Source organism: Clupea harengus, chromosome 2, assembly GCF_900700415.2.
Source record: "Clupea harengus chromosome 2, Ch_v2.0.2, whole genome shotgun sequence".
Taxonomy (NCBI): domain Eukaryota; kingdom Metazoa; phylum Chordata; class Actinopteri; order Clupeiformes; family Clupeidae; genus Clupea; species Clupea harengus.
Genome location: NC_045153.1, coordinates 18,423,890 through 18,445,591, shown reverse-complemented (window position 1 = coordinate 18,445,591; position 21,702 = coordinate 18,423,890). Strand labels below are relative to the sequence as shown.

At 40.0% G+C, this 21,702-nt stretch overlaps 2 protein-coding genes across 2 annotated transcripts; both read right to left on the bottom strand.

Moving 5' to 3' along the window:
- Positions 1–5,653: 5,653 nt before the first annotated feature.
- On the bottom strand, positions 5,654–6,295 carry LOC116223179 (gamma-crystallin M1-like). The gene is made up of 2 exons (XM_031578978.1): positions 6,032–6,295; positions 5,654–5,932 (listed from the first exon to the last, which is right to left on the bottom strand). Exons 1-2 carry the CDS (start codon positions 6,293–6,295, stop codon positions 5,654–5,656), a joined length of 543 nt encoding a protein of 180 aa, XP_031434838.1.
- Positions 6,296–10,666: 4,371 nt separating this feature from the next.
- LOC105909533 (gamma-crystallin M1-like) lies at positions 10,667–11,629 on the bottom strand. The gene is made up of 3 exons (XM_012838170.2): positions 11,618–11,629; positions 11,134–11,385; positions 10,667–10,945 (listed from the first exon to the last, which is right to left on the bottom strand). The coding sequence occupies exons 1-3, from the start codon at positions 11,627–11,629 to the stop codon at positions 10,667–10,669; spliced, it is 543 nt and encodes a 180-aa protein (XP_012693624.2).
- Positions 11,630–21,702: the final 10,073 nt, after the last annotated feature.

The following is a 21,702-nucleotide window of genomic DNA, read 5'->3' as shown; positions in this document are numbered from 1 at the left end:
GATTTGCGAGCTGTTTGAGCCACCTATCTAATGTTAGCATGCTACTACTCACAAGGTAAACGGCTTGCTAGCTGACCTGTCAATCTCACTATAACGTCTCCGTTATCAACACAACCCCATGCGCCAGACTCCTCCTCCCTCATCCGTTGATCAACGCATTCCAACGCATGTAGTGTGACAGAGCATTCACACGCTTCCGTTGGAATGCGTTGCGCCAACGGATGGCGGAGGAGGAGTCTGGCGTATGGGGTTCTGTTGATACCAGAGACGTTATTGACAGGTTGACAGGTCAACAAACCAATCACGCCACTAGCAATCTGCTTACCTTGTAAGCAGTAGCATGCTAACATTAGGTAGGGTGCTCACACACCTCGCAAATCCTATTAGACGTATTGTTCAGTTACAATAAATGGGGTTTTTACATTGTACAGTGTCTATTTCTCAGTAACTTTTGAAAAATCTAAGCAAAAAAAAGTCAAACAAACAACTTTTGGGTACAAATACGACCATCTACGGAGTTTGGGCGCCATCTCTTTTTTTTTTGAGCTTGCCGCTTTCTAGACGTGGGCATATACGGGATCTGATTGGCTAGCGCCTGTGCTGTCAGTTATGCATGAAAGGCAATTTGATTGGCTGACGCATGCATTGCCTCTCGAGAAGTTGAACATTCTTCAACTCGTCCCGCAAGCAAAGCATGAAACGCAACGCACGGGAACCCAACGGAGCCACAATTCAGTTCGGCAAAGGATGACGTCACCCCTGACGGATCAACGCATTCCAACGGAAGCGTGTGAATGCTCTGTTAGTATTCGGGTGAATGTGAATGTGACTGAGGCAGGTGCAGGAAATCAGGGGATTGGGAAGGTGATTGAGGCATGCGAGTCAGGAGGGGGCGTGGCAGGAGCTGGGTTTAGCGCTGCCATGACAGTCAAGGCCAAGGCAATGATAACATTTTCGAGGTTTGAACTTAAAACAAATTGGCTTCTTTATAGTAACTCAAATAGTAAATAATCTGTTCAAGACACTGTAGAGCTCCAACTTCAACTATAAATAACTCAAGACAGTTTCAACTGCAGTCTCTCAGATTTAGTCCAAGGTTCAGCAAGTATCTGAAAAATCTAAGTAACAAAAAATGATATATATCAAGTCATAGATCAAGTCCCTTAAAGATTAGTCCTTCATTCTGTCATTCTCAGATCCATAAAAAACTGGTGGACGAAGTACACTAACTAAGTACTTAAGTGAAAGTATAGATACCTGGTGTAAAATATTACTCAAGTAAAAGTGGAAGTATGCACGTTGAATTTCTACTTAAGTAGAAGTATAAAAGTATTTGCCTTCATATATACTTAAGTATTAAAAGTAAAAGTACCTCGATGAATAATGGTTCTAATGGCCTTTAATCATTTTCACATCAAAACTCCGGCTCAATCAACTGATATAAGGTGAAAATACTAATGCCACTCTTTAAATAGTGTCTTACATTTGTCTATTAAAAAGAGTATAAGCAGAAAACATTGAAAGCTATCTATTGCCATTACGTAAGACCAAGTGGTTATGAAATAACGGCACTGAACAATTATTGTATTTTACATTTATTTGTAACTTAGTTGCACATTTAATTGTGGAGCTATTGGGATCAACCCAGTGGGCAGTAACCCCAAGAAAACCCCTTTGCCTTGCGCTCCAACAATCTGTTGTCATAGCAATGAAATCGACTATGGACATAGCTTCTTTGATGTTCCTCTTCATCTCAATTGCATCCTCATCTATCTTGCGTCACAAGGTGGTCCTTGACATCTGAGAGGCATTGGGCTGAAGATCTTGCAAGAGATCTTGACATGATGGCTGCTCCACCACACTAAAGAGCTGGAGACTCTGGATTACAAAATTCAAAACGGCATGATCAACATTTCTTTGAGAAACTATCTTTGTTTCACCTAACTTTAACTGCCTGAAAGTTGAAGGAGCGTCTTGGTTCTTTGCTTTTCTTTTACATGGGGCTGTCAAAACGTCATACCTATCCACGTGACGTGCATGCTTTCTCTGAAAAAAAAAAAAAATCCAACCATTAACAACATGTCCACATAGGCTAGGCTACTAATACTCTCATTAATAAATAAAATACACATTTTGGCATGTCCTTGATCTAGGCTACACAGTATGTTGATATATTTGTTTTGAATCAAAGCTGGTCTTTAGAAGGTGAACTTAGGTGATTTCTTTCAGTAGCAAATTCCAACAGCCGACTCCTTAGGTGCCATACCATGCATTTATTTAACAAGTCAAAAGGCATTCAACTTTACTTGTGTGAACATCAGTGGTATAGCCTCTAGTGGCTATAACACTAGCTTGCTTAGCTAAGTGGGTGCGCAAACATCCCGGCTAGAATCACAAACACTCAAAAGTGTGCCCCCATACCAATTTCAGTATTTACCATTTCAGTATGCAGGTACATATTCTACGAGCTGCAGTGAAATGGTACTAAATAGCAATCCCATTTATTGTATTGAATCGGATATTCCATCTCCTTTGAGCAGTGTGATGCAAGCTATGCTAGCGTATAGCTGCTAGTTAACTAATTTAGCCGAACACACAATGCAGACAATGTAGGTTCAATTTTAAATAATTCGGTTGCTAGTCATCAAACCTACCAGAATAAAAATCACTTACCTCAACGTGTTTTTTTTTTTATTGGAGGGCGAATTCTTGAAAGAGGATATTGTATTGTGCTTAGGCAGGCAGATAAGACACTCAAAATAAAATCAGTCCTTCTTTCTTTCTTCCAATTCAAAAATCGCCCAAATAAGGCCAAGAGTGTTCAGGCAAGTAAGTGTCAGCCGTTTCTTCGATCATTTCCATCATTTATGTAGCGTTAAGTAAGCATGAGCATAAAACATCCTCAAAATGCTGCAGCGGCGTTGTAACGAATTAAACGTAGCTCGCGCTCAACGAACGAACGAAACTGAGGAAAACCGAAAGGACTTCCGAACAAATCGCGCCCTGAGCCCTGATTGGTGTGATTGTGCACTTGCTTTGATCTTTCATTATTTGATTCGCTTTGGTAAAAAGGAACGAGAGGTTTTACTAAATGTAATGGAGTAAAAAGTACGAATTTTCACTTTGAAATGTAGTGGAGTCAAAGTATAAAGTCTCACCAAATAGAAATACTTGAGTAAAGTACAGATACATCTATATGTTACTTAAGTACAGGAACGAATTACATCTACTTCGTAACTGTCCACCACTGATAAAAAATGAGAAGAAACAAAGGAGGGCCCAAAAAGATAAAAGTACGCCTTTTCATATATATCCAGCCAAGCCAAACAAAAAAAAAGATTGTTCTCACCCAAAATTCCTCTTCTCTTGCAGTAAGGCCCAAAAAAATAAAAATATCATAAACATCTACAATCTTCAAATAGGCAAGTAAGAGAGGTATATAGTCCCCTTTCCTGACAACTTCAGTAAAACTCCTGACAGCAAATTATACAGAGAAGAACAAATAAAGCATTCAATGTCACCATTATATATATATATTGTGTATATATGTCAGCCGTATGGCCGCCTCCTTAAATTTACTGAATGCCCAGGACACAGAAGCACCACGAGAGAGCTGTATATAAAAATACTTTATTTGGAATTAAAACGTTGATTATAATTTAAGTGTTAAAAGCATCTTAAAAATCCAAGCAATCTCCACACGATAGTCCAGTCACGAGCTGTCAAACAGCTGGGGTCCAATTGTAGTCGATCAGGCCGTGCTCTGTTCCGTGTGGACTGTAAAGCTTGATGTGACGTCGTGGTCGACGCCCCCTCACGAACGATGGGCTTCCCTGGGATCCCCCAGTGACGTCAGTCACGGCCTCCACATACACCACAGTAAAACAAGTAATCAGAACTCTTCTAGGTCAATACACAAAAACACCACAACACAAGTATCAGGATAGTAAATCTACTTCCCTTTATGTTGGGGGGCGACAGTGGTACAGTGGTAGAGAAGTCGTTTAGTAATCAGAAGGTTGCTAGTTCGATTCCCTGTTGAAGCGTCCTTGAGCAAGACACTGAACCCCTAATTGCTCCTGATGTGCAGTGTCAGTGTAAAGGTAAAAATGTAAAATGTGTATACATTGTAAGTTGCACATATGTAAGTCGCTTTGGATAAAAGCGTCTGCTAAATTACTAAATGTAAATGGGTATGGTGAACGTTGAGTCATTCACGTCGTTCTCTTGTCGTGGTTCCAATGGTTCGTCAGTGTAGTTTCATCGGTTCCGAAAACGGCAAACAGCAGACCTCGGATAACCAGGACAAGGGATCAACACTCCGCAGGCCACGTACACAGTAACAATGGAATGTACAAACATGAAGAAAATCTTAAACATCCACAATCTTCAAATAGGCAAGTAAGAGAGGTATATAGTCCCCTTTCCTGACAGCACATTTTATATTTACAGTATATACTGTATGTATGCGTGTGTGATTTAAGTCCTATTGTATCTGTGGCAGTGCCACAAACAGTGCTGGGCTGTTTGTATATATGTACAATATATCTAATAATTTCACAATGACAATGTAAGAGGTAATAGTAAATATTTACATAATATGGACTGGAACCTAACAAGTGTGCTTGTCATCATAGCACATATCAGAATCCCCCTTGTTATGATTGGCTCAGAAGACACAAATTTAACAACACAATCAGAAATGAACATGCCATTTAACCTGTCCCATAAAAGCTTTACTTTATCCTAGCCTTCCTATGGGTACATGCAAAGAGCTATTCTGCTTGGCTACTCCTTTGATGCTGCCCTATTTGAGCTGAGTCTTTCATTGATTAGTGCCATGGCTTGCCTTTCTTCTATGTTCCTGCCATAGAACAGTCAAGTAACTTATTTATCCACAAAACTGCTATCAAGCGCATTTTCTCTCCTCACGCGTGAGCAATACATACTTTAGCATCTTCCCCTAAAAAAGCCTTATAAAGTGTGTTTTCAAACTGTGTTGTCATATTGGTAAAGTAAGAAACCATGTACCCACCAGATGGCAGAACCAGATTTGAAATCTGATGTTGTGACAGATCATTACAAGGCAATATATAATTGACCAAATAATGCAAAGTGACTGTCTCAGTTTGTCCTTGAAAAGTAGTTATTGCTATCTTTAGGCTATGACTAATGCCGATGTATTCATGTTTATAAACACAGGGAAGAACGGTCACGACAAGACATTTCAATTAAACATGATTCAGGAAAGTAGACTAGCCTTTTGCCTATTTACAGCAGTTATGGGCATGACCATGTATTTGGCTTTGGTTTAGTTTCGATGCTGTTGGGAGTATTTGGCATGATGGATATTTATTCGTCTGAGGTGTGAGCTATGCTTCTGTGTAGCTATTCACATTGTTAGGTGTTGTATGGTCTTTAAATCTTCTTCAGTTGGCCTCTAGACAGTGATGTAAGACTTCTACATGTTTAAATGTCAGTATTTTTTTCTAGAAGGTATGTATGCATCAGGTAGGAGAACTTGCTGTGTCCTTAATGCCAGATTATCATTTCTGTATAAAAATGAATAATTAAAACTAACACTGCTTTTCCAAGAGATTAAACATTTTATTGACGATCAACTGTTTCTAAAGGTTTAGCAAACATGCCGTGCCTAATTACAGGAATCCATGATGCGCCTCATGCTCATGAATCTGGTGTTGCTGGATCCCATGTCCCTGAAGTTTCTGTACTCTCCAGGCCTCATGTACATCATTCTGCCTCTGAAGTGGGGCTGCTCATACATGAGCCAGTGGCCATCCATCACATTGCAGGACTGGCAGTCAGACATACGATGGCGATCCATGATGGAGTCACAGTCATCCATCAGCTCCATACTCTGACCACCGAAGTTCTCCTTCTCGTAGATCTTCATTCTGAACTGTCCTCTGTGCTGTATTGGAGATAGGTCAAACTTAATAGTTGTAGTACCTACTACAATCACCTATATATCATGTGGACAGAATAGACAAAATATTGATAAAAAAATTACCATTGGGATCATACGGCAGGACCTGATGTTGTCGAACATCATGCCCATGCTCTGCATGCGGTGCATGTCATTGTACTCGCCCCTCTTCATGAAGAACTGGTTGCCCATGAAGTTGGGACGCTCGTACACCATGAAGCAGCCGCTCTCCACCCTGCAGGATTGGCAGCGGTTGAAGTGGGAGGACATGTCAGAACAGTCGCTCATGCACTCATAGGAGCGCCCCTGGAAGTTCTTTTCCTCGTAGAAGGTGATCTGAAATAACATTCATTTCTCTACATTTAGATGTTTCTTTATTGCATTAATACATGTTGTAGGTAAAAGTTGAGTTGGTCGAATTATAATGACTCATCATCGATGTATGAGTCACATATTAATTCCCTGAAAAGGTGTCACGTGTAAATGTAATGTTCATTAATATGAATATTCAGTATCAACATCTCTATATTTCAGTTTTTACTGAGAAGATAATATTCCAGAGCTGGACTTACCTTGCCCATCATGGTTGCGGTTGTGGTGTTTCTGTCTCAGGATTGCACAGCTTTGACACTGACCTATTAGAGCTTTTATACTTGACCTTGTTGCCGTAAAAAATGTGCATCTATTGTTTAAAGTCCTGACAGAGCAACATGGCATAACAGGCCTGGCCTGCTCTTCACAATTCAAAGTGGCCTCTAAAGGGTTATTATTTGCCATTGTTTGCATTTTACACAAATATGACTCTGATTTTTTTTTTTTTTGTAACATTGGAGGTTAACTCTAACATAACCAAAGAATGACAAAAAAAATGAATGATACATTTTAATTTAGCTGAAATACTGATTGCGTTTTCAGCCCATACACATTGTTTTCTAAGCATTTCAATGTGGAGTATGTGTAATCTAATACAATGTTGTTGGCGACATGCTTAATATACATTGGACAGGGTAATGTATTACAAGTTAGCTAAGTTAGGTTAAGTTTGCAAACTTCCAAGGTTTATTGGCGTGAGATTGACGAAAACTGATCAAACTTTTTGATGTTAGATGAATGTATTTGGATGCTAGCCTGAGACAGCACAGGTCGATGACTTTGGGCATCTGGGAAAAACGACAAATCTCTGTGAGACAGGGATGACACCGATAAGGTCACAGCCTACTTCTAATTTTTTAATAAATAACATTGGCAGGGATGTTTATGATAAAACCAGCGAGTCGACAACTTTCCTAACACAGCCATACATCAAGCTAATAGGTTATTACTGACCAGTCCAACAGAAAGAAGATCAGCTCAACATCCTTTTGCAACTTTTAGCTGTCATCCTCTACAATCTATCATTCATTGTCACTTCAAACTCAAAATGCAGTCTAATTTAGACTAGAGCCGACTTAATTAATTGGCATGTTGATATCCGCAAGAGCTAATTACAGATAAATTGGTATCGGTGTTTATAACAGCAAGAAACTATAATTAAAATAGAAAGGGAGAGGTGAAGATTGTTCCTTCACGTATATATTAACACCCATATAGTAAACAATCATTGAATCTATGTTAAAGGTGCAGTAAGAAAATCTAATCCAATACATTTTTTTGTCAAATTTAGTGAATGTCTCCTCACGGTCTACTAGCTGTGTGTGCTGAAAAAAAGGAAATAAGTGGTCCTGTGCAAATCCATCAATAGGTAGGAGTGGACCAGAAGTTATTCATGAACTCTACTAAGAGAATTGTGAAAGACACAGAAAGGTCATGTTGAAAGGCTAAATGACAAAATTAATTGATGTTTTTTGTGACTGACCTAAACATGGTTTTATGTGGACTACACCTTATTTTTCCAGTAATTACATAAATAATAGAACTCTCATAAATATTACAACCATTTAGAATTCTTTTACTTAAAGGGAAACTTTTTCAACTTGGCCCGATTTTTAGATCATTTTGGTTCCAAAGTTTTATAAAGGACAATAAAGAATCGAAATCGGTTCAGTATTAAGTTAGAAAGCTATAACCGGTAACTACAAAATGGCTGTACAATGTAATCCCATGAAACATGCAGTAAACTGTAAGTAAAACGCTTTTTACGCCACTGACAGGCTCATAATGCAATTATAAGTGTCTGACTACATGGGAAGGATCCCTACAGAGATAGATCTCTGTTTACTTCAATAACTGTAAATAAACTAAAATGGAGGAAATTACTTTCTATAGTTGCTTTCTACAGAAACTAAAACTTTTTAAGGAAATTAGGCTACACATCACTACTAACCTCTTACCTTTCCACTATATTATACATAAATAAATTCCCAAAAGAATGTAGCTTGAATTCAGGTATGTTTATTAGGCACATATATGTTAAATAATGTTTCTGTAACGGTCTTCAGGAGGCACAAAGGATGTAGTGGTAATGACAGTTTATTCAGAGAACCAAGCCAAGGGAACAGGGAAATAACAAGGGCAAAATGTCCAAAACGGGAAAAGCACAGAAGATAATATTTAAACTACGGAGAAAGCAAGCAATCATGTGAGGCCGGAGTCCTGAATGGAGTTTGGTTGATATGGAAAACAACTGGTCCGACGCTGTAGTCTTCAGGTTTGTAGACTTAGTGATGCGAGGTCAGACAGGGAAGTGAGGGAAGTGAGGAGTATATGTAGTGTGGGTGACAGGTGCAGGTCATTGTGTAATCAGGAGATTGGAACGGTGACAGGTGAGTGTGATTAATATTTGGGTGAATGTGAATGTGACTGAGGCAGGTGCAGGCAATCAGGGGATTGGGAAGGTGATTGAGGCATGTGAGTCAGGAGGGGGCGTGGCAGGAACTGAGTTCAGCGCTGATGTGACAGTCAAGGCCAAGGCAATGATAACACTTTCGAGGTTTGAACTTATAACAAATTGGCTTCTTTATAGTAACTCAAATAGTAAATAATCTGTTCAAGACACTGTAGAGGTCCAACTTCAACTATAAATAACTCAAGACAGTTTCAACAGCAGTCTCTCAGTTTTAGTTCAAGGTTCAGCAAGTATCTGAAAAATCCAGATAACAAAAATTGATATATATCAAGTCATAGATCAAGTCCCTTAAAGTTTAGTCCATCATTCTGTCATTCTCAGATCCATAAAAAAATGTGAACAAAGGAGGGTCCAAAAAGAAAAAAGTATGCTTTTTCATATAAATCCAGCCAAGCCAAACAAAAAAAGGATTGTTCTCACCCAAAATTCCTCTTCTCTTGCAGTAAGTCCCAGAAATCTAAATATCATAAAAATCTACTATCTTCAAATAGGCAAGTTAGAGAGTTATAAAGTCCCCTTTCCTGACACAACTTCAGTAAAAGTCCTGACAGCAAATTATACAGAGAAGAACAAATAAAGCATACAATGTCACCATTATATATATACTGTATGTATGCGTGTGTGATCTAAGTCCTACTGTATCTGTGGCAGTGCCACAAACTGTATATATGTACAACATATTTAATAATTTCACAATGACAATGTAAGAGGTAATAGTAAATATTTTCATAATATGGACTGGAACCTAACAAGTAACAAGTGTGCTTGTCATTATAGCATGTATCAGAATTCCCCTTGTTATGAATTCCTCAGAAGACACAAATTTAACAACACAATCAGAAATGAATATGCCATTTAACCTGTCCCACAAAAGCTTTACTCTATCCTAGCCTTCCTATGGGTACATGCAAAGAGCTATTCTGCTTGGCTACTCCCTTTGATGCTGCCCTATTTAAACAGTAATATAACGACACAGCAACTAACGTGGAGGTCACAGCCTTTCAAATTAGGGCCAGAGGATTTGGGCTGAGTCTTTCATTGACTAGTGCCATGGCTTGTCTTTCTTCTATGTTCCTGTCATAGAACAGTCAAGTAACTTATTTATCCACAAAACTGCTATCAAGCTCATTTCCTCTCCTCAAGCGTGAGCAAAACATACTTTAGCATATTCCCCTAAAAAAGCCTTATAAAGTGTGTTTTCAATCTGTGTTGTCATATTGGTAAAGTAAGAAACCATGTACCCACCAGAAGCAGAACCAGATTTGAAATCTGATGTGACAGATCATTACAAGGCAATATATAAATATATAATATATAATAATTTACCAAATAATGCAAAGTGACTGTCTCAGTCTGTCCTTGTAAAGTAGTTATTGCTATCTGTAGGCTATGACTAATGCCGATGTATTCATATTTATAAACACAAGGAAGAACGGTCACGACGAGACATTTCAATTCAGCATGATTCAGGAAAGTAGACTAGCCTATTGCCTATTTACAGCAGTTATGGGCATGACCATGTATTTGGCTTTGATTTAGTTTCGATGCTGTTGGGAGTATTTGGCATGATGGATATATATTTGTCTGAGGTGTGAGCTATGCTTCTGTGAAGCTATTCATTTTGTTAGGTGTTGTATGGTCTTTAAATCTTCTTCAGGTGCCCTCTAAACAGTGGTTTAAGACTTCTACATTTTAAATGTTCAAATCTCCATAGAAGGTATGTATGCATCAGGTATGAGAACTTACTGTTTCCTTAATGCCAGAATACCATTCCTGTATAAAAAAGAATAATTAAAACTAACACTGCTTTTCCAAGAGTTTAAACATTTTATTGACAATCAACTGTTTCTAAAGGGTTAGCAAACATTCTGTGCCTAATTACAGGAATCCATGATGCGCCTCATGCTCATGAATCTGGTGTTGCTGGATCCCATGTCCCTGAAGCTTCTGTACTCTCCAGGCCTCATGTACATCATTCTGCCTCTGTAGTTGGGCTGCTCATACATGAGCCAGTGGCCATCCATAACATTGCAGGACTGGCAGTCAGACATACGATGGCGATCCATGATGGAGTCACAGTCATCCATCAGCTCCATACTCTGACCACCGAAGTTCTCCCTCTCGTAGATCTTCATTCTGAACTGTCCTCTATGCTGTAAAAGTATTGAAACAATGTGAACATCAGGTTTCTGTCTGTTTATCTGTGCATGTGTTTCCATACATAAGTAGCTAGCAGGTGTCCCACTGCTTACAGTTCAACACGTTCACATATATGAAAATGATCATATCATGTAGTATTTTCCAACTTCAAATTTGAATAGAATGGATTTTGGCCACTTACATGAGGGATCATACGGCAGGACCTGATGTTGTCGAACATCATGCCCATGCTCTGCATGCGGTGCATGTCATTGTACTCGCCCCTCTTCATGAAGAACTGGTTGCCCATGAAGTTGGGACGCTCGTACACCATGAAGCAGCCGCTCTCCACCCTGCAGGATTGGCAGCGGTTGAAGTGGGAGGACATGTCGGAACAGTCGCTCATGCACTCATAGGAGCGACCCTGGAAGTTCTTTTCCTCGTAGAAGGTGATCTGAAATAACATTAATTTCTCTACATTTAGATGTTTCTTTATTGCATTGATACATGTTGTAGGTAAAAGTTGAGTTGGTTGAATTATAATGAATCATCCACGATGTATGAGTCACATATTAATTGAAAATGTGTCACGTATAAATGTAATCTTCATTTATATGAATATTCAGTTTCAATATCTCTATATTTCAGCTTTTACTGAGAAGATAATATTCCAGAGCTGGACTTACCTTGCCCATCATGGTTGCGGTTGTGGTGTTTCTGTCTCAGGAATGCACAGCTTTGACACTGAGCTTCTAGTGCTTTTATACATGGCCTCGTTGCCAAAGAAAATGTGCATCTATTGTTTAAAATCCTGACAGAGCAACATGGCAAAACAGGCCTGGCCTGCTCGCCACAATTCAAAGTGGCCTCTAAAGGGTTATTATTTGCCATTGTGTGCATTTGTGAGGTGAGGCCCATGACTACATTGTTCCTTTTCAATAGTAGAGGAGAAAATTCTCTCTGTACCTTTTTCTCACAAACTGCTCTGCAAAACAGGCACGAAAGGTACCACCTTCATTAAAGAGAATATGGGGTGTATTCAGATTAGTATTTTATCTTGCAGATACCTTCTGCCATATGGATTCCAGCTTTAATCTATTTGACCTGAAATGCCCTCACAAGTTATTAAATACGGGTAGACACAGAAAATATTCAGGTGTAAATATGGATAGTTGAAAAGTGAGCAGTTCTGCAAATATCTACTCATTAAAACAAACATGTTTTATAATCTTCTAATTCGGAAAGACGGTAATACATGTACAAGTCTAGCCGAGGGTCAGTGTTGTGCACGTTCACACCTCTCATGAACTAGTTCAAAGTTCAGTTCATACAAGTAAAGATGAATCGTTCACGTTCATAGTTCACCATTTAAATTCTGAACTAGTTCATAGTTCAGTTCATTTTCATTTTTTTTTTTAATTATTACAATTTTTTCAGGAGGACATCATTTTTACTGTCGGAAACTTTATCAGATAGTGTGTAAAAATCCCGCACATAATAATAAGGTGGATCGGATGTAGGCCTACTCGCTGAGTCTGCGTCTCTGTTTTCGCTTTCACTTGCCATTTTTATATTGACACCCAGAGCTGTTGCCTTGGAATACGTTGCTTGTTTGGTATACATGTGTGTGCGATGATTCATGGGTAATGTAGGGCGAAGTCGAGTTAGTTGGTTTAGGTATCGCAGAAATTATACGGACTGTTATAGAGGGGGTTCGGGTTCGAGAGTCATCCGATTAGAATGGAAAAGAATGGAGACTTGGATATTCAGTTTGATTCTTCACTCTTTGTATTGCATTAACAACAATGAATGGGATAAATTGTAGGTGGGTGTATGTTTGTATGTGTGTGTGTGTGTGTGTGTGTGTGAGTGAAAGTAAAGTACAAACAGAAAATATACATTAATACACAGCCCTGTAGTAGCCTACCATTTAAATAATGAATTATACAGGGAAGTAAAGGTAATCATTTAACCTCTTCAGCAATGCCATGCTACTGGCTTAATCTCAGATCAACAAGGGCATGTACACTAAATGAAAGACCGCTCAAAAGTTAGCATAGGTAAACCCTGTAACACTCGTATTTGTACATTAGCAGCTTATGCTAAGCGAGTTCACGAACAGTGCATCATGCTAGATTAATTAAGTGACAGTGCTCGTAACAATTATGAGAAAGCTAAACTATAACAAACACATAATGACAAGGTAGGCTACAAACTCAAACTCACGTGTACATGGACGCACACAACTTCAACAAAGTGCAACGTTCAATTATGTGAAAATATGCCCAAAGTTAACTGCTACTCCATCTAAATATGCCGTGAGGCGATATCAAAACATTGCACCGTGAGAAGTGGAGTCACATGACCAACGCAATTACCAAATATGGTCATTTACCGAAACATGGTCTGTCTGGGCAATTTAACGACAGGTACTGAGCAACAACATGGTACAAGCATTAGATTTAGACAGCGTCTTTCCTCAGTAGGCTAGAAGGAAAACATTCCGTAATGTTTTAGCTAGACCTCCGATAATATGAACGTGTTCACCGTTCAAATTCATTATTTGTCATGAAGTTGCGTTCAGTTCATCGTTCTTTTGAACGCGTTCATGCACAACACTGCCGAGGGTTCAGCCCCTGAAAGAACTGTCAAACAGGGTTCACTTGCGAATAAACCTAGGATTGGCCTAGAGTTTAATTCTAGCATTAAAGGACCTCACCAATTCTCTAGTTAAATTCTTGTTAAGAATCGATGTGTTGCACTTAACAACATTGTTTTCCCTGCCAAAAGCATCATTAAAACTTAGGAATCTCCAGGGTCTGCTCTAGCTCAACAGGATAATGGTTGTAGTTGTCATTTATGTGCATTCAGATGAGAGAGATGATTATTACAGTGCATGCAGAGCAAAGCACTACACTGCTCTCCGGTGGCTTTTAATCTGCAGTAACTTCATTCAAACTTTGTTGCGTAGGTCTGGTAAAAGACACTTCAACTATGTATTTTTCATTTAGGGTAGGGTAGGGATAGGGTAGTCATGTTGGTTGCTAGGTTTGTCATTATGGTCTTGCCAGCAACTGCTTATCATGCAGCAGCTTAGAGCTTTTAGCACTACTCTGAGGGACTTACTGGAGTTGGTGGTGAAGTAGGGGGAAAAAACGTTGCAGGAGATCAGTGAAAAAATTCTCAGGGGGGGCAATTTTTTTGATAATGATTAAGGCGACCCATTCAGTAGGTACATTAAGATAGCTGATTAACTCATACAGCAATACCTTTTTGTCCACTATTGGCAGCACACAACAGTAATATGTCCCCTCTTGCTACATAGCTAGAGTAGCAAGTTACAGGTGGAAAGCTATGGAAGAAAGTTGCATCCAGGAGCCTTCATAAGCAAACATGATGTGGCTCCACATTAAATTATCCCACTTTTTCATTATCCACGTGTCTCAAATGTTGTATGATGTAACATAGCTTAACAGGACACATGATATGTCCAGTAACATCATAAAGAAGGGGTAACATAAGTCAAAACCAACAATATTTATTGACTGATCTTTGTATTGGCTTACAAAAGCAAAATAAGTCATCACATAAAAAATTATTCAGTGTTAGTGCTAGAAGCGAACTGTGAAACACACTGTGAAACCTATGAAAAGTGACAGTGGTATATGAAATGCAGGCCGCGTTTTTCTTTCGTTCCAATTCTTGGATGTAGGATTTCCCTCCCTTTGTAGAAACCTGTTGAATGGAAACATTTGGTCTAGGAAGTCCTAATTGTTTTGTTGTCAATTTATCTTCATTAGTACGCCGACTAAAAAGGAGTTTCTGTCAAAGAGCGAATCGAGTTACTGGACAGGGCAGCCATCTTGACAGAATATGCCTCTGTCGAAGCTGTATGACGTTCGTATAGGCTTTTACGTCCACTACTTATGACACGACATGGAGGGGCGAGCCCTCCCGGAAGCCATAGAGAATGCATTGAGAGCTCTGTTTTGTGAAAAAAATGGATTTAACATGGGAGTCAATGGGAGAGGTCTGGGGCGATTTTCATTTCGCCCCAGAAGGGGCGGGGCCATTTGAAGCACGACTTTAGGCTGACTGAACGACTGTTACCTGATTCGACAATGACATACAGAGGCAGATCACACCATAGACATAGTATACATGTATACTATGTCTATGGATCACACGGTCTAGTGGTAGAATCCGACAGAATATTACATTTAAATGTACATGTCATTTACGCGACTTACAAGGATATTGCGTTTATACATCAGGAGGTTTTTTATTTTTTTTATTTTCCTAGGCAGTGCGTCGCCCCAATCGCCCTTATGGACGAGCCGCCCCTGCAGGAGATGGTGGCTTCTTATAAAAAATATTATATATTTATTTTACCAGGGGGGATTATCTTGATCAACCCCTAACAAGTGCACAAAACAAACATACAGTGGGGAAAATAAGTATTTGAACCCCTGCCGATTTCGCAAGTTTGGCCACTTGCAAAGAAATGTGTGATCTATAATTGTAATAGTAGGTGTATTTTAACAGTGAGAAACAAAATATCAACAAAAAAATCCAGAAAACTGCATTTTATAACATTTATGACTTAATTTGCATTTGATGCAGAAAAAAAGTATTTGAACTCTAGCAAAACATGACTTAGTACTTGGTGGAATAACCCTTGTTGGCAAGCACAGACGTCAGACTTTTCTTGTAGTTGGTCACCAGGTTTACACACATCTCAGGAGGGATTTTGGTCCACTCCTCTTTGCAGATCCTCTCCAAATCCTTAAGGTTGCGTTTTCAATGGGAGGGCATGAGGGAATGAGGTTCAAGCTCAATATTCCACGTTACATGGCCCCATCCTTAGTCCCCTCGATGCAGTGGAGTCGTCCTGTACCCTTGGCAGAGAAACAGCCCCAAAGCATAATGTTTCCACCTCCATGCTTGACGGTGGGGATGGTGTTCTTGGGGTCATATTCAGCATTCTTCCCCCGCCAAACGCGGCAAGTCGAGTTGATGCCAAAGAGCTTGATTTTGGTCTCATCTGACCACATCCTGTTTCCCAATCCTCCTTAGAATCATTCAAGTGTTCATTGGCAAACTTCAGACGGCCCTGTACATGTGCTTCCTTGAGCAGGGGGACCTTGCGAGTGCTGCAGTACTTCAAACCATTACGGCATAGTGTGTTGCCAATGGTTTTCTTGGTGACTGTGGTCCCAGCTGCCTTGAGATAATTCACAAGCTCCCCCTGTGTAGTTCTGGGGTTATTCTGCACCTTTCGGATGATCACCGATACTGCACGAGGGGATATCTTGCATGGAGCCCCAGACCTAGAGCGACTGACAGTTGTTTGGTGTTGCTTCCATTTACGAATAATCGCACCAATAGTTGTCTGCTTCTCACCAAGCTGCTTGCCGATGGTTTTGTAACCCATTCCAGCCTTGTGCAGGTCTACAATCTTATCTCTGACGTCCTTGGTCAACTCTTTGGTCTTGCCCATGGTGGTGAGGTTGAAGGTGTGAAGTATGATTCTTTGGACAGGTTTCTTTTATACACGTCACCAGTTGAGATCAGGTGAACCTTGTTAGGCCTAATGAGGACTAATCTGTGTGCTTCTTGGGAACATAACTGGTCATTGGGAGCCAGAATTCTTGCTGTTTGCTTGGGGGTTCAAATACTTATTTTCTGCATCAAATACAAATAAAGTCATAAATGTTATAAAATGCAGTTTTCTGGATTTGTTTGTTGATATTCTATTTCTCACTGTTAAAATACACCTACCATTACAATTATAGATCACACATTTCTTTGCAAGTGGCCAAACTTGCGAAATCGGCAGGGGTTCAAATACTTATTTTCCCCACTGTACATCGAAAAGACAAACAGTACTCCAGGCAAACTGCAAACTAGGCAAATACTAGTCACAATTCTAGGCACAAACTGTATTCACGCATCTAAATACAGCGCTCACTTAACCTCACAGCAGGTAAGTGCTCCTTCTTTCTCACGCCTTTCTTATGCCTCCCCAAACAAGGAATGAGGCACCTTTTAAATAGGCCTGTCACTTGGGCTAAATTGGTCAAATTAGCTCTCTTTGGAATCCTTTGGACTCCAACTCCACTCCAGTGCAGAGCGGTGAGAGGGGGGGAATTCACCTTCTCACAGCAACTCTATGCCTATCTCTTCCTACCTTGGCAGTGAGTATTAGATCATGTGGCAAATTCAGCAGGGGAAAAACTTTTTATCTGTTTGGGTGAATCAATAACACAACAGGCAAATGTCCTGTCCATTTTCCACCATGCTGTGAGAAAATACCAGTTAGAAAATGGTCTACTCTGTCTCTCATCATGCCCCATGATCATCTTGTTTGTGTTTGGCGCAGTCTTTGCACAGTGGATGCAGGTTTTTACAACTTTACAACATTTTGCATTTTACAACCTTGACAAAAAATACTACTATGTGAAAAGAAAAAAAAATAGAGTAGGAATTGATGAGGTTGATCAGGTTGAAGAGAAAGAGTGAAGAGAGTAAAGATGGAAAGGAGTGATACAGAGATTGAGTGTAAGAGTAGTTGTAGAGGGATTAGATAGATAGAAAGATACAGAGATGGAAAGAAAAACGAGTATGGAGGGTGCTTTATATCTCTTAGTTATAAAGTAAAACCTATGTTGACAGGGACAGAGAGAAAAGAAGCCTTCATAGAAACCTTCATTATAAGTGTCAGTGCATACCAGGAATCTACCTTTTACGCAATTATGATGTCACAATGGCCCGATGAAAGTCATCATACCCAATGGTATTTAAGCAATTCATAGTTTTCAGTCACGTGACTACAATAGCTACAGGGGCGGCGCCAGGGGGGGGCTAGGGGGTGCTCTAGCTCCCCCTGGATTAGCCATAGCACCCCCATAGCACCCCCAAGAAAATAATGGTTTATTTATTATTGTTATTTAATTTCATTCTGCGTTATTTATTGTGTGATAATACTATTTAACTCACAAAAGAAAATAATAACAGATTGAAATGAACAGATTGTTTTAGACACAGAGCAATAAATCTGTCATAACCTTTGACCCAACTTTCACGTCGCACGCTTGAATGTTGACGTTACCGGACGGTTGAAGGAGAAAGCGAGCTAGTGTGTGGTAGTTTCAAGTGAATATCAACAATGCATCGGTTTTTGCTACCTAAATGTCCATGTTTGGAAGAACGATTAAGAAACAAGAGTGACGTAGAAGAAGAAGAAATGCCAGGGGTATCTGATGTGGATTTTTAAGGAGAGGAACGTTGTGGTCAAGGAGGTCAACCCTCCACCACTACTGAGGGTGCTAACCATGGTGCTGGCAGCATCAGTGACATTAGCATGAACGCTCAGGATGGTCCGAGAAGACCAAAACTCCAGAAAATATCCACCTTGCATGTTTGGAGTCCAATAAAGGAGTTTTTGTAAAAGCTGATTGGGACAGTTTGCGTGGTCGGAGTACAATGCAACTAAGGTATTGTTAGCTGTGTAACATTAATGAAAGCTGTCTGATTTGTTGCATGCATCGATTGCCCTGTGTCGCTGAAGACTCGTTTCGGTTGATTAGCAACGAAGATGCCCTTTTTTGCCGAAGAATTTTCCTCTTTTTTTGATTTTTTTTGAGCTGCCTTAAAAAAATCAGAGACTCTTTAGCCTAAGACAAGCAGTCTGTCTGTGTGCTAGGTATACATAAGGTTCTATGTGATTACTAATGATTGTGAACTGAAATAATATATACCTTTTTAACGCATTTCTGACTCTTTGACTGTTTTAGTTAATTCTATCTGCTATTCCAAGATTGATTTCACTCTATCTGACACGGTAGTGGTCACCTGTCGCCCAACTTTAATCCTCACTACCACAAGTGTTTTAAAGTAAGTTAGGTATTTGGGATTGCGGACTCTATAACATGATGTATGCCTTTTGTCAGTGACCATCGCAGATGTGCGCGTCTGTCGGAAGAAGCCTAGATAATAATAATAATACAATCGGTTTGTTTAGCGCTTTTCATGGACCCCAAAGACGCTTCATAGAGCAAACATGTAAAGTTGTTGTAGTACAGAACCATGTGACACCTAGGTTATCATCCTCATTTCATAGCACCCTCACTAAAACGCCGAGCTCCCTCATAGCACCTGCAGAAAAAAATGTCTGGCGCCGCCACTGAATAGCTAGCTGGCGGGCAAAAAGAACAGCGAAAACGGCGTTAAACAGTGGACAACTTCGAGCAGTGCCGCCTACTCAACTACGATCGCCATCAACCACAGACCATACCACTATAGCCAGACAGAGATATTTAGAATTGTGTTGATGGTTTTTTTCTTGACTTTATTACTTGATCTATTCCCGTTTTAGGTAGTTATTCTGATAAATGAGGCGACCAGAACAGGGTGACTGCTTTTATTGCCAGCTCCAAAAGTAAGGCTACTTTACTATGTGTCCGAGAAAATTTGACCAAGAAGACGTCTACAATCAGTTGGCAGCAACGTGGGCGGGTTTAAATGCGATAAAAACAACATCCGGGCTTGTCTCCTCGCCGATTTGAACAGCCAACCGAGCAATAACTGTCTAGCATTTTACTACCTAAGTCAGACAATGTTAAAGCGGAGATATTAAATGATCTTGAATGAAACGTGATCGGTTCCTGTATAAACTCCAGTGTTAGACAGGTGTGGAATGCTTTTCTTGCCCGCCAGCTGGTCGTTCTGACGTCACGTGAAAACTATGAATATAGTACTTGTGCGAGTGGGGTAGGTAAGAGATATTCCCACGGGTGGTGTTCGGCCGTAGCCACGAGGCCAGAGGCCGAGTGTCACAATGGCCCTATGAAAGTCATCATACCCAATGGTATCCTTCATTATTGTCTACAATTACAGAAAAGTCACTTACCGTAATTTCCGGACTATTGAGCGCACCTGAATATAAGCCTCACGCACTAAATTTTTTAAAAATAATTATTTTTAACATAAATAAGCCGCACATGTCTATAAGCCGCAGGTGCCTACCGCAACATTGAAACAAATTAACTTTACACAGGCTAAAATGAATATCAAAACTAATACAATAGTTAGTTTTGCCAGTTAGATAAGTGCACTGTTGCTTTAAGAGCGCACAGTCGCAAGAGTCAATCAGAAGCTAGAACGTTAGATTGAAGACAGACGCTAGTTTGAAACCAGTGAGCTAAAGAACTTGAAGACTGGATTTGTATTGTTGTAAACTTTTATTTTATTTTCTAAAGTGTTTTGAGTTGTGTTCTGTCTACGCTGGTAGACTGTGGTTATTTTGACATTAGTTAAGTTATTGAGAGATACTGAGAAATCGCGTGGAGCTAAGCATCCATGCGGCTGCATCCATGCTAGCATCCTAGCTCCACAAAGCCACCGTAAACACAAAGCCACCGTATACAGTCACAGGTATCATAATCCATAAATTAGCCGCATCGTTGTTTAAGCCGCGAGGTTCAAAGCGTGGGAAAAAAGTAGCGGCTTATAGTCCGGAAAATACGGTAACTTCCAACTGTGCCTAGCATTTAAGGCAGAAACTATGGTCAGAACTCTTAGCTTTATGGCACAACAGTGCAATTTCAATCTGTAACGTTGGTGAGATTTTGAGACCATGGTATATCAGCCTTGGTGTGTCGATACAAACTATGGACCCTTACTGTCCTGTGGCAGCTGATTTGGAATCAACAGTTTAGAGACTGGCATCTGCAAGAAAAATCATTCTGCACCATGATAAGTGCCAGAACAGAGAGTGCTAAATATTTCCCAAAAAATAATACAAGAATTTTTTTTTTGCCCTAATCTGTGCTGAAAGTAAATTGTGAAACAGACCTGTATGAATGATACAGAGTAGAAAGCATGCTTGAGATGACTGAAAAACCTGTTAAGGGCTATTTCACACCTAGTTATGGAAAATTGTTAGCCTGACAATGTCATACTCATAATTCTAGTCAGAATATGAGTGATACTGCTCCATTGGGCTGTGATTATGGGGCGTGTTTCAACCGAACCAGGAAAAAAAATGCCTCTTCGCTCAATTGGATAGACCTACAACCAATCAGAGCAACGTAGTCATCATCGGGGCCAGCTGATAAATTAAACTTTTACCGAATCCCGTAGGAAGGACGGCAAAAACATCTTTTCGATCGACAAATGCCTTGATCGCGTTTCTCTGTTCCTCTTTCAAAATGAATGCGCTGTCGATGTCTTCTAAAACATCTCTATCCACACATCTCAGCTCTCCAGCGGCAGCCATGTTTGTTGAAAACGAATTCAACCCAAGCGCTCTTTGGTGATGTGGTTGATTACGTTACTGTTGATCATCTGTCCATCACCGTATAAAGCCCGCCCTGACAATTTGATTGGTCCGAACAATTTTTGATTTTGGATAATTTCTCCCCAATTGAGCAGTGCCAGACCGAACTTCCAGACCTCAAATGTTGTGGGCGGGGCTAAGTTCGTCTGGCACCCAGGCTAGAAAATTGTCCCAACACTTCCTATTTTGCATGCACTGTTCACAAATGTGATAGGAGGTCCAGTCACCAGAAATGATGAGTGACACATTTGGAGATGGGAGAGTGATCAAGTTCTTGCTGTCTCTATTCCTCTTTGTCAGCACCTTATGGACCTGGGGCCAGATTTTACACTACGGTAGTAAATGTAACAAAAGCTCATTAATTCCCAGCTGTTTGTGACTGACCAAGCAGCAGTAGTTAATTTCTTACTAGATTTTCAATGCCAAAATATA

Bases quoted from the DNA above. Each gene is read 5' to 3' on its own strand.
- LOC116223179 (XM_031578978.1), bottom strand. From the start codon at position 6,295: ATGTTATTTCAGATCACCTTCTACGAGGAAAAGAACTTCCAGGGGCGC. The intron at 5,933-6,031 runs GTAATTTTTTTA...TCTCCAATACAG, and splicing joins CCTGCCGTATGATCCCAATG to CACAGAGGACAGTTCAGAAT.
- LOC105909533 (XM_012838170.2), bottom strand. The intron at 10,946-11,133 runs GTAAGTGGCCAA...ATACTTTTACAG, and splicing joins CCTGCCGTATGATCCCTCAT to CATAGAGGACAGTTCAGAAT.